Source organism: Chrysemys picta, chromosome 13, assembly GCF_011386835.1.
Source record: "Chrysemys picta bellii isolate R12L10 chromosome 13, ASM1138683v2, whole genome shotgun sequence".
Classification (NCBI taxonomy): Eukaryota; Metazoa; Chordata; order Testudines; family Emydidae; genus Chrysemys; species Chrysemys picta.
Window position 1 is genome coordinate 34,666,037 of NC_088803.1, and position 17,034 is coordinate 34,683,070.

Here is a 17,034-nt window from a genome sequence, read left to right on the forward strand (position 1 = left end):
AGAAGTTTAATGTTAGTAAGATGGAAGCAACAACATAAGACTGAAGATAAAAGGATTTTTACAGCTGTGCAACCATCAAGTCCGAGTGAACATAGGCTCACTTTTAGCTGAGGGAGTTGGAGAAATTAGTTTTTAAAAATTTCCTCTCCTAATAAGTAAATGCTAACTCACCACTCCATCTAGCCAATTCTCTCCTTTTATCTAGTCCAAGTGACAATGCTTGTTGATTAGAGGATGATAAAAGTTAATACTGTCTAGGTGCAAAATTGAGGTGGCGTTTCCTGCAACACCAGCTGCAGAAGTGCTGCTGATAGGACTGTCAAACCACTTCACAGTGACCAAGAGCTGGTCCACAATTGTTTCAGTTTCCGCGCAAGCACACTTCTAATGTCCTGCACCAAACCCTATGTATTTTGGTATTAGTGCCTACTTCATTTCAACCTATTTAACAGAGGTGTTAGATGAACCACGAATGACAGTAGCTCTCCCTTCTTTATAACAAACCCTTTTGGAAATACCCAGTAAAAATGTGTTGGTAATAAACATATGGGAGATTAAAAAGGAACCAGGTTTCTTTTGGTGTCTGGTTCAGAAGCTTTATCCCAGACCCATTTTATCACTCCCACCTTCACCATGCCCGGAGAGGTGCAATTCCATTCACTGGACTGCCTGCCTTTAGGGAAGCCAGGCTGCATGGAAGCATATTTGAAAATTCCTCTAACGAAAAGGGACTAATAGCCTGATGTCTTTACATATCCACAAACGAGCATTTAGCAGCTTTAACCCTTCAAGGCTGGGTTTTCTGGGTACACCACGACCAAATTCCCTTCAGCTGACTAGACGTTTCCTTTTCTTTTCTGGGCTACTGGCAGACTAAAATCCAGCTGCAAAAAAATTCAGCCAGTGCCTGGAAAGAAAGATTTTTAGAAACCCATTCACAGGGTGATGATTGAACATTTCCTTCAGTGGCCTGGAGGTGGCTCTTTCTAAGTGTATGCCAACAAAGTCACCTTGAAGGGGCAAACTGTGTTTCCAACATCTTTATATAGCACTCAGTAAAGTGTACATTTTGAATGTACGTCTTATGCAGTAAAAATTGCACATTTGAACAGTACATGTGCATATTTAAATACTCCTGCACGTATATAGACACTAGAGAGTAAATGACTTACCTGTATTTGTTCTCTTTAGTTAACACTGTACATGCAGCCACACTCTTGGGTCACCAGATTCCCACCAGTAGCATCAAGAGTAATCGTCACTGCTAGACGTTTCTAGTCCTTCTCCCTCCCGTCCCTTGCTGTTTCAGGGTATACAAGATGACAGTTGCAGGGACTCCAGCAGCCATTGTGGAACTGAGATCTCGGGAGCAAGAACGTAGGGGCTCAGCCATGCAAATGTTGAGCTCACACCATTGAGAGGCTGATTATTGTTGCTGGTATGCCTCTAACAAAGGTTTAGTGTGACCTGTACAGTTGCAATGTTGTCTTCTGCATAAGGAGAAATGCTATTCTATCAGCATGGTTCTCTGAACTGCCACAGACTGAACTAACAGGCGTAGGTGTCCTGCTAGAGTCCTTTCATTCCCAAATGATGCTATGACTAAAGAGAGCTACTCCTCTTAATTATTGAATAGTAAGGCCTTCTAAATACGGACATGAGGAAAGGGGAACACTATTCAAGAAGATGACTTAAGGTAGAAATCAAATGCTACCTTTGGAAGAGACGCCGGGAGAGATTTAAAAAGACCAACCTCTCTTTATAAACTTACACTAGATCAGGTCACTTAGAGCTTGAAACTCACCCATTTAATAAATATCTCCTACCACTGAGAATAAAGCCTTCCACATTAAGAAAAATTACACTAGAATCAAAAATAATAAAGAAGCTGCTTTAAAGCAGTAATAGCCCAAGACATTGTAGACATATACATATTAAAAAGGTATATGATTAAGTGAGCACTTAATATACCAGATAACTAAAAACTAGTTTGCAACGTATTTATTGTCTAGCTCACAGAAAGACAGGACTACAGTTGGAGAACTAGGTAAGGTGACCTGGACCAATAAGTATAGGTTAATAGCATTAGCACAGTAGGACAAGAGAAGGAATCTAATTCAACTAGTGTTGTAACAAGCAAGCTTCCTGTCTAGAAAACGATGACTTGAAAAGTTAGCAGAAAGCCAAATTTTTGTCTGTATTTGTTCTCTGAAGAACAGTTTGTCCTCTATAAACAATGAAAGGGATTCCAGAGCAGGATGGAAACATTAAGTGCTAGTTCTCAGTAATTAATGTGAGGCTTGGAGAGTAATGGGCTGTGCTACATTCCACCGCCTAGCATAAAAGAAATAAAATTACTCCAGGCAGTAGGGGGACAGATTATATCCAATTCTATCTCCTGATCTTTGCAGGATCCCAACCCCCCACTGGATATTGGAGGGTGTTCAATAGCTTATTCCACCCCCATCCCCAGGGAAAGAAATCTACATCCACCCCACTGAATTCATCCTGTTCTTGCTACGAAGACTGGCATGTTGCTTCTCAGATCTCTCTTGCTCTGACACACATACTGACACTCATGATGGTATCCTCCAATCCCTGATCTAGGGACCCAAGAGTCGGGGACATATGCAACATTGCCAACCGTTAGAGAACAAACACGTTACAAACAGCTGAAGATAAAAATGTATTGTGCCATGATAGTCCATTTCTACGCAAAAAATACATTTACACAATCAATGTCCAAAATTAATTATGCTTGTCGAGGCGGCTGTCTGTATGTCAAAAGTTGGTTCCATTATATGAATATGAAATCTGAAAGTTTATCCACTGGAAAGGAAACAGCATCCTACGTCACAAGAGTGAGAAGATCTTACTGATGCCCTACTCTGGCCAGCTGGTGAGTAAGATTCTAGATTAGGCTGCAGATGGCACTGCATGAAGAGCCCGATTCTCTTGCTCTCCCTCTCTGATGTGCTGTACTGAAAGGTCTCATTATAGCAGTGCTTTTACACCACTCCCTGCTACTGAGATTCGTATCAGGCCCATGGATTTACAATCTTCTCAAATGTAATCGCAGATCCTTCAGAGCAGGCAGTTTAAGGTCAATCTGTTTCTGAAAGAGACAACATACACAAGCGTCAGAATACACGTCCCATGCTTACAAAATCCGCACGTAACGCTGGGGCCTCTTCTGCTGGAAGAGCTTTCTTTGAGCAACAGCTGGTTGCATCATAAAGTGAAGCTACAGAACAGGACCCTGCTGTGAGGAGGAAGGAACAGGGCTAGCGTGAAGGCTAGCAATTGCATGGGGGCAGGAAGGAAGCAGTAGCTACACCCAGGCAGCTGTGGCTGTTGGCAGAATGCCACCTCCTATGGCAGAAGTTTGTTGTAGTTAAGCGAGTCGTCCTCTGGACCACCCTGTTCCAGGGATCTAACAAGATGGAGGATGGCCCTATAGGTGCTGGGACGAGGGGTACTGGGGGTGCTGCAGCATCCCCTGGCTGGAAGTGGTTTCCATTATATACAGGGTTTACAGTTTGGTTCAATGGCTCTCAGCACCGAAGTTTCCTGTAAGCAGCCGTGTGGCCACGCAACTGCCTATTAAGCTCTGTGTAGGGGTTCAGGGCTGCAGCGGGGAGAGGCGCCTCTCGCCATCGGCCCCAGCATGGACCTGCCCCGGACGTGCCCAGGCCCACCGGAGCTGCCGAGGAGAGGAGCCCCTCCCTCAGCCCAGCCCAGCCAGAACTGCCGCAGCCGAGGAGAGGCACCTCTCCCGCAGCCAGAGCTGCTGCGGCCAGAGGGCTGGGGTGAATCCTCTCTCCCCACCACAGTCCCTAGGCAGCCTGCACCCCAAACCCGTCATCCCAGGCCCCACCCCAGAGCCAGCACCCCCGGACCCCAACCCTTTGCCCCAATCCTGAGCCCTCTCCTGCATCCTGAAGCTCACAGCCCCACCCCAGAGCCTGCACCCCCTTCACCCCCTGCATCTGAGCCTCCTCCCACACTCCAAACCCCTCGGCCCCACCCTGCCACATGAATTTTGTTATGTGCACCAACGTGAAGGTAATGTGTCTACATTACAGGGAAAAGTCGATCTAAGCTATGCAATTTGAGTTACATGAACACCGCAACTCAAGTCGACATAGCTTAGCTCTACTTACCGCAAGGTCCACACTATGCGATGTTGATGGGAGATGTTCTCCCGTCAACTCCCCTGACTCATCTCAAGCTGATGGAGTACAGGAGTTGACGGGACAGTGATCTGCGGTGATTTAGCGGGTCTTCACTAGACCCGCTAAATCAACCGTCGATCCTCCGGTAAGGGCTGGTCCACACTAAGCCCCCAGTTCGAACTAAGATACGCAACTTCAGCTACGTGAATAATGTAGCTGAAGTCGAAGTATCTTAGTTCGAACTTAAAGGTACTTACCACGGGTCCACATGCGGCAGGCAGGCTCCCCCGTCGACTCCGCCTACTCCTCTCGCAGAGCAGGATTACCGGCGTCGATGGCGAGCATTTCCGGGATCGATTTATCGCGTCTAGACAAGACGCGATAAATCGATCCCAGAAGATCGATTGCTTGCCGCCGAACCAGCGGGTAAGTATAGACATACCCTAAGTGTAGACAAGCCCTCATCAGCCTCTCAATCAGCACAAGAGCAGGGTCCCTTTAAAACCCAACCCTCGTCTAGAAATTGTGTTTTAAAAAAAAATGTGAAGGGGGGAAGCCACTAAAGATTGGAACTTACTTCTTTAAAGGCCTCTAAACTTAGCACAGTTGTGTGGCAGGCAGGAGCCTGGCTTCAACCTGATCTGCTGGGCCTCTGTGCTTTAGCGAGGTTTAGTACAGAAAACTGTCCAGCTGCTGAGGATCCTCAAGGAAATGGCTGGGGCTCTGCTGGGTGAGGAGGGAGAGTGCATCCTCACCCACCCGGCAGCACCCTGCCAAAAAAGCTCCCCCCCCATATTACCTTGTTCAAAGAATCCATGTTGGGCTCAAAAGCAACCCTGTTTTCCAGGAGGAGACTTGGAAGGGGCATTAGGGCAGCTGGCAGCAAATGCCATTTCAGCACAGCTCCACTGGAAATCCCGCCCCTCAGTGCTCTTCCCTCAGGGCAGTGTCCAACTTTCACACGGGCACGTCTCGCAGTGCTCTATGTACTTTGTGCTTACAGTGTTTTCCATGCATAGATCTGAAGGCACTGTACAAAGTGTGTGTGTGTGTGTAGGTGGGATGGGATGGGCCCAAGGTCACACAGCTGGGAAACCAACAGAAGCCAGGCTGCCTGCCTCCCAGTCAGTCGCCCTATGTAAAGCAATCCTCTCGTGGCAGGAGGATGGACTAGATTCTCGGCTTGGTTTTATCCCTGCTTAACTTCTGCGATAGGGTTCTATGTCCCAGCAGCGCTGCTGTCTGAACTCTGGGAGCTACGTAAAACACAAGCATGACTAGAGGGGTACCAAGGGTTGCACCCTTTGCCCCACCACCCCCAACTTTCTTTTCTGAATCAGTTTAACCATAACCATCCCCTGGCTTTTTTCACCCCCTCCAATCTTGGGCATTAAACTCCACAAGTGTCAACTGCTAGTCAGTCAATGTTTAGTGTCATTCTGACTTCGCTTCTTGGTGCTGGAATGAGCCTATTTACAACAGGTAAGCTACCCAAAGCAGCCAAAACATCAAATCAGTTTCTTACCAAGCTGAACTGCAGGTTGCTGGCTAAATGTATCAAAGAGTTCCGAATGGCCTTCCTGGCCACTGGGCTCCCAAGATTCGCTATTCTCAGATACCTCCGAACTGGCATCGCATGTCCCTTTTTGGCTTCCTGCTTGTTCGCCCGTGCCCGAGTATCGATCTTCGCTTCCCGTGTCAGACACGGCCCGGGTTTCTTCGTCTGCCTTTACAGCAAACCACACCCTAAGCTGCTGTGAATTCAGTTGAGTTCTCTCACACAAGCTCTGAAGGTCATCTTCATACAGCAGCTTGTGCTTTTTGTAATAGTCCTCTAGGATCTCTTTGCTAGCTGGGCTGATCACCGCTAAACCTGGAGGGAAGATACCCCGCCTGTAGTTCTCATACCATTTCAGCTGGCCATTTTTTAAACCGTACCGGCTATCCCCAAACCAGCGAATTATCTCAGCCCGGGGCAGACCTGTCTGAGCAACTATGGCGTCGTATTCTTGATTTGTTGGTCGCTGTGTCTTTACGAACATTTGTTTAAGTAAATGCCGCTGTTGGGCTGTTTTTTTAAAGTTCAGTTTGGTTTTTGCAGGGGTAGGTGGCCTGCTAGAACAGTTGTCCCCTTGATCATTTGCACATACCTCTGGCAATTCATTTTTGCCATTTGACTCAGTCACTCTAAGCTTCTTCAGATTGATTTTAATAGGACTAACTTTCCGCTCCAGTGAAGTTTGATTGCTGCTTGGGGTGTCTAATGAACCATTTTCACTTGAGACCCTCAGTTCATCTGAGGAGTCTTCCTCTTCTCCACAATTATTGTCAGCATCCTCCTCCTCTTGCTGGACCATTTCTTCTGCTTTTTTATTTTCCTCCATCACCTTTTTTTTCCTCCTCTCTGAAAACCAGCTATCAATTTCTCTCCTGGTCATTTTTGTTTCACTCCTCAAACGGTCCACTTCTTCCTCTGGAGGAAAAGGGTTTTGTGCAAAACTGCCTTCCAAAGCCTTGAGCTGGTCTGGTGCTCTCTCTTTGTATTTTGTTGGGGTGAAGTCGGGCGTTTGATGCCAGGACTGTCGCCTTGTTTGGTGATGAGCCACAGGCATCGCTGCTGTCGTAGAGGTTAAGTCAATCTCTTTTGGTGACACAGTGAAGGTAATGTCAGGCATGGAGTCAATAATTATTGTATTATCTCCAGCAAACATGGCTCTACTGCCTTTCATATTCCTGAAATGATATCTCCTATCACTAAACCACTTTCGAACCTCCCTAGTTGTAAGGCCTGTAATTTTGGTCAGACGCTCAACTTCAGCGTGGCCAGGGAACTGATTCCTGCAGAAGCTGCCTTTCAGTGCAGACAGCTGCTCATGGGACTTCTTATTTTTGTAGATGCTGGGATCCATGAAAGCTTGTGAAGATATGCTTGGGCATGCAGTCAGCAGAGACTGAGCTGTGTTGACCACCTTCACAGCTGATGCGCTGCTCGAACACGCGTTGTTGTGTTGCGTAATGGGTTGGAGCTTGGGAATAGATGTCACTGCTAACGTGAGAGATGAGCTGCTTCCTTTTAATCCATTTGTCATTATTGGTTGTGTAACGAGTAACCCTCCCGTTCCTTCTGGTTGCCCGACCATGTGACCAGGTAGAGTTGCCTGAATGAGATGCTGGACATTGCTGGCATTTGCAACTAGAGGTGTATTTAAAACTGTGATAGTGGGCTGCGGTACAGACTGAATAACTGTGTTGAACATTTTTTTCCGTGCATCTTCTATCTCCTCTGGGGACCAGCTAATGCCTTGTTTCAACCTCTGGGCAGTAAACCAGATCTTAAGCTGCTCTTCTGGGTACTTGGTCACGACAGTCAAATAGCAAAGCTCAGCTTTTGTAGGGTAGGGAAACTTATGGAAGGAGTTTTTCAGGAAGCTGTTGGAGTCCATGGCTGCATTGTACGTGGGAATGCTGCTCAGAGGAATCATCACTTTAGGAAGGGATTTGGACGTGGGTAGGTCCTGGTGCAGCTGCGGCTGCTGCTGCTGCAATGACACAAGTTGTGCAACGCCTGCCTGCAAAACAGGCACGTTTCCCAATATGGAGCCATTGACTATGTGAGATGATTTTGCTGAGCTGGCTGTTGACCGGCTGGCTGGCAAAGACCCATTGGTGAATGAATGGTCACCATCTTTCATCGCCAAATCATCGCCTGGCTGATTTGATACGTTCTCCTTTAGCATGTGAATTTTTTTGGCCTCAGGCTTACCTTTCATTATCTTCATAATGGGAGTTTTGGTGATGATGATTTCAGCTTGACCATCTACCCCCTCCTCACAGAATTCTCCTGAAATGTCTTGGTTGCTGGTGGCATCAGAGATACTTTGCTCCACTGTTGTGTGATTATCCTGCTTAGCCACATTCCAGAGGAAGCTAGTTTCACCACCGTGGCACTCCGCATTGTGATGCAAAAGCCCTTTGTGGCTTTGTGCCAGAAAACTGCACTCAACACATACAAACGAGGGGTCTTTGCTGAAGTCTAAGTGCTCAGAATCCATGTGTCCAAAGAAATGATTAACATCTTGCGATCCAAAATCGCAATACTTACACAAGTAAGTATCACCGTCCATAATACTGCGATGCCCATTAGACAATGTTGCATTATTGCTGCTATTGTTAATAACAGCATCACCAGCTGCCGGTGGTTCAGGAGGCATGTGCTGTTGAGTTCCTTCATGATCATTTTCCACAGCATCTGATTCCATCTCCTGCAGCACCATTGTTTTTACCGGTATCATGCAAGGAGTTGTGGATTTTCTTTTGCTAGCCATCGCTGCAACCAATCCAGGTAATTAATGCTTTAAAAAATAAAGCGCTGTTCTTTGCAAGTGTTCTGAACTCTAGATTCCAGCAAATCCATGTTGTCCAAAGGAATATTTTTCAAGTGTTGACAAATGTTTACATTTGCCATTGAACCTGAGGAAGAGAAGAGAGAAGAGTTACTAAGCTTTGCACTAGACAGAACATATACACTTTACATTCTGATTGTAATTGTTATGGTACTTTAATTGCTTCACAAGATAAATCATTTCAATATTTAATTGAAAACGTTTGGAAGCTGGCGATAATGAGTTTGATTGTTTTGCTTTTTGTCCAAATGATTGTGTAGAAGGGAGAATTAGATATGTGAGCCATACACAGTCATAATATTGAGATCCCGGGCCACAGTTGGGTGACTTGGGCTGTGTCTGGCTGCTTATTGTTTGCTTACCCACCGAGTGTAATTCATGTGCTTCCATTATGGTCCAAATCACCACTATTTCTTCATACAGACTCCTCTCCTGCCTCTGCCCTATCAATCTCTAGCAAGAAGAGGAGCCCATGAAAGCAGGGGACTACACTGTGCACTAAGTCCAGAGGGGGCCTTGCACGTGGAAATGTCCGATGCAGTGCTGAGCAGAGGGGTAGGGCTACAGTCAGAGTGTTGCACTTTGGCCGTCCTTGCAGTAGTTCACAAAATCTACACCGACTTTGTTAGTGTCTTGTGTCACTTTTCCCCTCTGGCATGGTTTTAACAGGGTCTGTTTAGTCTTCAGCTAGAGTTGCAAGGGAAGATGGTTCACCAAGAGAGCAACTGAAGTGTACACACTTATTTCTTAGATTCCCTCTCCCATGGGACCCATGAATGCCGCACTGTTGTAGCTTTAAAGGTTCAGACAACTCTATTTAACGGCATTTAGGTGTTCTTTGGGGAAGTGCAAGGCCTCCACAACACGTGGCCATTTTCCTGGGTGCAGGAGATCAAGGAGAGGAAAGAGATGTCACCACAGCATTTTATTGTTTATTTTTTTTAATTTTACTGTGTGTTGTCTTTTCTTCACAAGTTCTAGTAATTCTAGATCAAGATAATATTCTGCTGAAGGCTAGAGCTGGACAGGTCTTAAGGCACAATCTTGTCTCTGACCTGGTGCAGTCTGCAATGTGCACACCGGATGCTCCATGCCTGAGCTCACCTGCCGAAGGCAGTAAAATGGTCTACGGTAGCTGGCATCATGAATAATTTGCCAAAACTGATCCAGATGAGAAGGGGAATAGCCAATCTGAAGCAGCCCATTTCTCCTCTAACCCCTCTCCAATCTATTACCTACAGCACTTCTCTCATCAACAACACTTAAGTCAACTTATTTGAATTTCAAAGCCTTCTACATGGATTATAATATCCATTCTTTTCAAGGGAAAATCTAGATTTTGCATACAAGAATAAAATAGTATTTTCCAGATTGCACAGTCACTTGGAAGTATATGACCACCCAGAGGTGCTGGCTTTTCAAAGTGCCGGTGGTACTCCGCCCTCACTCCCCTCTTCCCCCAAGGTCCCATCCCTCCCCGCCTCACTTTTTCCTGCTCAGTTCTGCCCCCTCCCCCGAGTGCGCCGCATCCTCGCTCCTCCCTCCTCTCTCCCAGCCTCCTGCACACCATGGAACAGTTGATTGTGGTGGATGGGAGGCGTGGGGAAGGAGGCGGAGGCACTGACCTGTGGGGCTCATCGGCAGGAGGCGCTGGCGAAGTGGGGGGGGAGCTGCCAGAGGAGCTGCCAGTGGGTGCTTAGCACCCACCATTTATTCCCAAGGGTGCTCCAGCCCTGGATAACCCACGGAGTTGGCGCCTGACCCATAGAACCTACTACACAGAGATTTTGTGCCAGACTTTACCAAGATTTACAGTAACACAGAGATATTTATAAAAACACTAATTAAAGTAGATCTTAAAAACTGACTTATCATCCTATTAGAAGATCCAAGTAAGTAATTACTGTCAGTTATAAGCAATGTGAACTGGCAGTCTACCAGCTTTCTTATCAGATTTTCTGTGCTGATGTCATGCACAGAAACATGGGGATCAGGTGAATAATTTTCTTAGTACTTATGCAAAACCTGCTTTTACTTTTCTTTTTTAATTAATTGCTTCAGATATGGATGAGGAAGGATCCTAATTTAAAGTTCAGCTGAAGAACTAGCATTTAACTTCTGCAAGTTCATCAAAAATAAGTAAATCTCCACACCTTTGGAAAAATAAGCTAGCTATATAACAGAGTCTGGATGTCCAGTCCTATCCTGAGCAACACTCATGCACAATTTAAAACACTCTGATAAGAAACTCTAACTTGTGGGTTGGTTTGAGATTACAAAATAGTGCTGAAATACCGTTAGTGAGCATTGAACTTGGCCCCAGAACTGACCGTGTGCTCTGCAAAAGCTGTAGAAAAAGCTGGAAGTCCAAAAGGCATGATGGATGCTATGATCTTGAGCTTCTGTAGTGTGAATTCCATATTATCAATACCTGTTTTTGTGAGGTTTCTATCCCACCTTTTGGGGATGCCCTTTCCCTGTGCAAAGGAGCAGCACGTTCTTTATTAGCACTAGTGAGCAGAATACTTAGGTAACCAAGAGTTTTGCTATTCAGCAAAGACCTGAATTCCAATCGCCACCTACTCCCAATCCTAATTTCTGATGCCTTGTTATTTGACACGTGTGAGGTTAGGATGACCTTTCTAAGTCAAGTCAATTAGGAATGACAACAAAAATAGCCACAAAACTATAAAAAGATAACGTTAAAGGCCGCGAGTGTTGAGTCAAAAACAACCGTGAAAATGAGTCTTCTTACTGCCCAGATCTGCTTTTTGTCTACCTACTCAGTTTGCTGCATGAAGTTTTCATTATTTCTTACTCCTGTTTGGCTCTGCGGGGCCAACTCAGCTGTGGGAGACAGATCTGGAGTCTCTGCAAGTTTGTGCATCTTCAGCAGAATTATTAATCGAGTTCTAGTTACAGAATCTCTATTATTGGAGATTATGCAAGAGCCAGAAAGATCCCAGGTCGTGTTTGCAGAGTTGGCAGATAGATAAAAATCACCTTTTTAATTATCAGCTGAGTAAATTTGATACAAAGTGATTGAAACATACAAAGAATAGCATTGTGCCATTTTACAGTCACCTTTTAGAGCAGGTAATCAGCACTGTTTTGCTAAAACTGAATTGCTTGACCCACCTGCAGAGGAATCAATAGCACTGCTTGATGCTTATAAAGTGTCTGTATGTACTTCAGCATTTTACCCAAACAAACTTTGCTAGGATCACAGCTGAGGACACATCTAGATTTCGGGTGTCATAAAAGTCATGTTTTGGTTCAGACAAATATTAACTTAATATAAGACAACAGAGTGTAAATTTAGCTTGAAATTAAGGATGGTGGTATTTTACTAGACAAATGTAATCAAGTGTACTGGTAAGTCAATTTCCTTAGAGCAATTACATAAAATTCAATAAAGACAAGTGCAAAGCACTACACTTAGGATGGAAAAACCAAATGCACAACTACAAAATGGGGACTAACTGGCTAGGTGGTAGTGCTGCTGAAAAGGATCGGGGGGTAATAGTGGATCATAATTTGAATATGAGTCAACGTGATACGGTTTCAAAAAAGGCTAATATCATTCTGGGCTGTATTAACAGGAGTGTTGTATGGGAGGTAATTGTACCACTCTGCTCAGCACTGATGAGGCCTCAGCTGGAGCACTCTGTCCAGTACTGGGTGCCACCCTTTAGGAAAGACGTGGATAAATTGGAGAGAGTCCAGGAGAGGGCAATAAAGGGTTTAGAAAACCTGATTTATGAGGAAAAGTTGTTAAAAACTGGACATGTTTAGTCTTGAGAAAAGAAGACTGAGGGGAGGAGGGACCTGATAAGTCTTAACATATGTTTAGGGCTGTTAGAAAGAGGATGGTGATCAATCTTTCTCCCATATCCACTGAGGATGAGTAAGAAGTAATCAGCTTGCTCTGTAGCAAAGATGATTTCGATTAGATATTCAGAAAAACTTGCTAACTCTGATTGTTAAGCTCTGAACAGGCTTCCGAGGATGGTTGTGGAATCCCCATCACTGGAGGTTTTTAAGAACGGGTTAGACAAACCTGTCAGGGATGGTCTCAGCTTACTTGGGCCTGACTCAGCACAAGGGGCTGGACCAGTTGACCTCTGAAGGTCCCTTCCAGTCCTACATTTCTATGATAACCACACTAGACTTAATTCAGAGTCTCAGATGCAACTGAGTCGTGTATTGACTACATCAAAATGTTAAGAGCATGGTTGTGGTTCCTGTGCATTTTACAGAATCTGCTAATAATCTTGTGTGCATTTCCAGTGTGATATGTAAATGGGGTATCCTACAGATTCTATCATTAAACTAGGCAAGCTTTATTTTTCAACTGTGTTGGTTAACGTAATAGTGAATCAACCACTGTTAAAAAAAAAAAGAAAATCACTACAAAAACAGAACTTACCTTACTACCACTTTGGATGTTTCAGACTGAGTCATGCATTCAAATGGGATCTTTGTTTCACATATACTACCCTACAGCACACTGGCCTGTGGATGGAAAGTAGCAATGAAACGTTAGCTGAATGAAATACCAGCACCAGAGTTATGAAGGTAATGAAACAATGACTTCTACTTCCATAAAGGTTGACTATTGATGTTTAATATACTCCTACGTAATACATATGTAAGTGAGGGAGCACATGCCACTGCTTAACCTCCCAAGTACTTAAACACTTTTCCTTTGAACAATTTGAATTAGTTTTCCTTTAAACACAATTTTCCAGGGTGAGACTGGCCCAAAACAGTCAAATTCACACCACATCAATTATTCTTGCACCAGAGCTGATGATACAGTAGGGTAATCACTGCTTGTCTGCACAGTGTTGTACCAATTCAATTACAGTAGAACCTCAGAGTTACGAATACCTCGGGAATGGGGGTTGTTCATAACTCTGAAGTGTTCGTAACTCTGAACAAAACATGATGGGGGTTCTTTCAAAAGTTTACAACTGAACACTGATTTCATACAGCTTTGGAATTTTACTATGCAGAAGAAAAATGCTGCTTTCCCTTTATTTTTGTAATAGTTTACGTTTAACACAGTCCTGTATTGTATTTGCGTTTTGGGGGAGGAGGGCTTGTCTCTGCTGCTGCCTGATTGCGTACTTCCAGTTCCAAATGAAGTGTGTGGTTGACCGGTCGCTTTGTAACTCTGGTGTTTGTAACTCTGAGGTTCTACTGTACATCAATTTCAAAATTGACAGTTAAAAATTGGTAGGACCCCTGCAGCATAAAGGTGCTTCTATTGTTAAAGTTTGCTACCTCTGTATAAGCACTTTTATATTGGTATAACTCCGTCCACACTAGGGAGTTGCACAGACTTCTCACTGTACTGGTTTCTAAATGCACATAGTGAAATTGCTATCAACACTGTGTGTAGATTACGAATAGATGAAAATCTACTCAGCAAGTTATTCTTGGCTTTGCTTAATTTTTGGCCAGGCCTTTTAAGCCCCACCTTCTGCCGGCAGAGGTTTACACCAGCAATGTATCATCAGGTCAGGCCCAGGCAGACTTCACAAAATAAGCTGTTCAGTAGACTAGTATTGTGGCAACTAACTGATGCTCAGGTCTGGTTCAGCAGGGTGGTGTGGTAGGAAGCCTGCATTTTAAAATGCTCAGACCCTAGGATCTAAACAATAGCAATTATGTAAATATCTGTATTAATTTTATCACTCGAAAAAACAATACTGCTGCTATAAGCATAACTGCTTTCTTTCATTCTCTCTGTTACACACAAACAACCCATTACATTGTCGTCTTAGTATTTTGCTGGCTTTTTGCATGTTCGTGTCCTTGTTTACAAGGAAAACAATATCTAAAGACCAATTATAAACTGTGGTTTACAATTTCAGGGAGCTTACTTTTATACATATTAACAAAAGAAGGTTTAAAAGGTTTCAAACTATGCACTCATGGGTCTGAACTTTCGGCTCAGCTGGATTTAACTGGTTTAGTTTTAAATGTTTCAGTGAATTAATGAGTTAGGCTGTTTAATACAAAACATTCATCCCACACAATGCCAAGGTCCTCAATTAGAAGATTAATTTGTGACTTTCTGCAAACCTTTCCCAGAAATGAAAAATTAATGCACACCATAACTAAATGTTGGAGCTACTATCTTACTGCTGGAATCCAGAAGGTGGTAAGACAACCACCCCATTCCCACCACTAGAGTTACAGACCTCCCAACAGTCCCAGGTTTCACAGGACTGTCCCACTTTGGCCCCAAAACCTCTTGTCCCAGTTGAAGGGAACATTTCCCACAATCAAGGCCACTGGTGGGGTGCAGTTTCCCTGGGGCCCCCATTTGAAAGAGCCCTCCAAACTGAGTGGCATTGTGACCTGGTGCAAGGGTTGCACTGTCACTCAGGCTTGGCCCGGCTGCCCCTCTGTCTTCATCTATAGAGAGGCAGATGGGACAAACCAGCGTGGGGTTGTGTCCTGCTTTAAACACTTGAAATGTTGGGAGCTGTGGAGTTAAGGTTGTGACAATGTTTACTTTAAAAAAATAAAAAAGATAATACACACAAGTATCTTCTTTTTAGAGTACTGTGATTTGGACACAGAAACTTGCTCTGAAATTTGACATAGCTCAGTCTGAGCACAAATGTTCTATTAAGAAAAAAGAAAAAGAAAAAAGAATTAATGGTTTTCCTGATGCTTTATGGGCCTGTTAGCTACTTTCTCAAGGCCAGGCTTACTCTTCCTGTCTTGTTCAAAACCAAACACATGATTGGTTCTTTAATAATAATAATATTAGTTTATTTTTAAACTAAAAATGTGCAGGTCCCTGATTCACATAGTATTATGGATATGTTTTAAAGGAAGAAGGCTATCTTTAAAGCAGGAAGAAGTTTACATTTAAGAAGTGTTTACTGTGTTCCTTCAACAAGCTATCGTACTTTATTCATAGATCCATATACTACTTTGAAACAACTGAAAGAGGTGCGTCTCCCCAATATGTACCCAGATGTCCATCAGTAATCAGCAATATAAAATAGCATGAATAAAGGACTGCTGGGATCAGCCAGCAAACATTCCTACTGCGGTGTGTATCCAGACCTAACAGACAGGTTACCCAGGTGTTACTAAAATGAAATGTTTTATGGAAATACTACCACTTTAAGAAGCAAGTTTATCCAGGCATATCGATCTCTCTTAAACACTGGCCTTTGGTCTCACAACACACTCCGGAGGTGCGCAGATAACCTGGCATAATGGCTGTGTTACAGCTAACTATTTCAGTCCATCAGTAGAGACTGACCTCGTTTACTTAGGCACTCCATAGGGTGAGAGAGGGACCGTAAGTGCACATGTGCCACAGAGCTGGCATCCTACATGTCTATCAGCTGAGTGGGTTCCAGGATCTGTTCTCTACAGTTAGTCATTAATATTTGTTTTGCATTTGCAATCAGCCCATGACAAATCATGTAGGAGGTCACTAGTCAGATTAATTATCCTCCTCACTGCCAGTGCACACACCATTCGGCTGAGTGGGAGAGGGGGCTGGTGAAGACTATTGAATTTCCAGACAGATAAGTGATGGAAGGATAAAGTTAAGGCCTGGTCTAAACACAACAAGCTGCTCCAGTTTAACTCATCAGTTTTTAAACTCTGTGTAGAGCAGGCCTAAAATAGATACAGAGAAACATCCGCGTTAACACCCAATGAGGTGAGTGGAGGCATTTCACACCTCAGGGGTGAGTCCCGAGACTTCCTGTTGTCTGTAGCCACAGGTGGGGGCTCTCAGTTAGCTGAACCCGCATGGTTCTGTAGTGCAGATGGAGAGTGCAGATGGTGAGCAAATATGTACCCCTCTTGAATTTCTCAGAGCTCAGCTTCCTGCACAGCAAGGATTTTCAAACCCTGAGACTGGAGTGGAAATCACCTGCTCCTGCACATTGGGCTGTGAAGTCTGAGTAGCAGGTGACAAAATTCTTCCTTCCCTCCAAAGGCCCAGAGACGAAGCCAAGAATCTGGGCTTTGGCAGTGCACAGGGGAAGACGACTCTGAATGGGATCACACTATCTTCACAATCACAAGCACTAGACATATTGCTATTTTAGAGCTGAAAGTTCTGCAGAAACTGGTAGGCAAGACCCCATGCACTGGGGTACGTTCCAACTTAGCACAGATCCTGGACATTCTGTGTCAAGCCTTGTTTGGAATTCTGGATTATCTTTATCTAAGGCAGGGGTGGGCAAACTTTTTGGCCTAAGGGCCACATCGGGGTTGCAAAACTGTATGGAGGGCCGAGTAGGGAAGGCTGTGCCTGTCCAAACAGCCTGACCCCCACCCCCTATCCGCCCCCTCCCACTTCCCTTCCCCTGACTGCCCCCCTCAGAATCCCCGACCCATCCAACGCCCCCTGCTCCTTGTCCCCTGACTGCCCCCCCCGGAACCCCCCCACCTCTAACCGCCCCCCC

General features: G+C 44.6%; 1 protein-coding gene across 10 annotated transcripts in view; it reads right to left on the minus strand.

Annotated features, from left to right (window-relative positions):
• Window positions 1-1,025: 1,025 nt before the first annotated feature.
• The window catches only part of ZHX3 (zinc fingers and homeoboxes 3), a 65,504-nt gene continuing 49,495 nt past the window's right edge, over window positions 1,026-17,034 (minus strand). For 5 of the 10 annotated variants that reach the window (XM_065565863.1, XM_005295325.5, XM_065565862.1 and 2 more), the window contains 3 exons: window positions 13,008-13,093; window positions 5,701-8,645; window positions 1,026-3,115 (listed from right to left, as the gene is read on the minus strand). In XM_065565863.1, coding sequence (XP_065421935.1) covers window positions 3,105-3,115; window positions 5,701-8,500 — 2,811 coding nt within the window. In that variant the 5' untranslated portion in view covers window positions 8,501-8,645; window positions 13,008-13,093 and the 3' untranslated portion in view covers window positions 1,026-3,104. Of the gene's footprint in view, window positions 3,116-5,700; window positions 8,646-13,007; window positions 13,094-15,136; window positions 15,216-17,034 lie in introns of those variants that run through there. The other 5 variants (XM_065565864.1, XM_005295327.5, XM_065565866.1 and 2 more) reach the window with 2 other exon arrangements.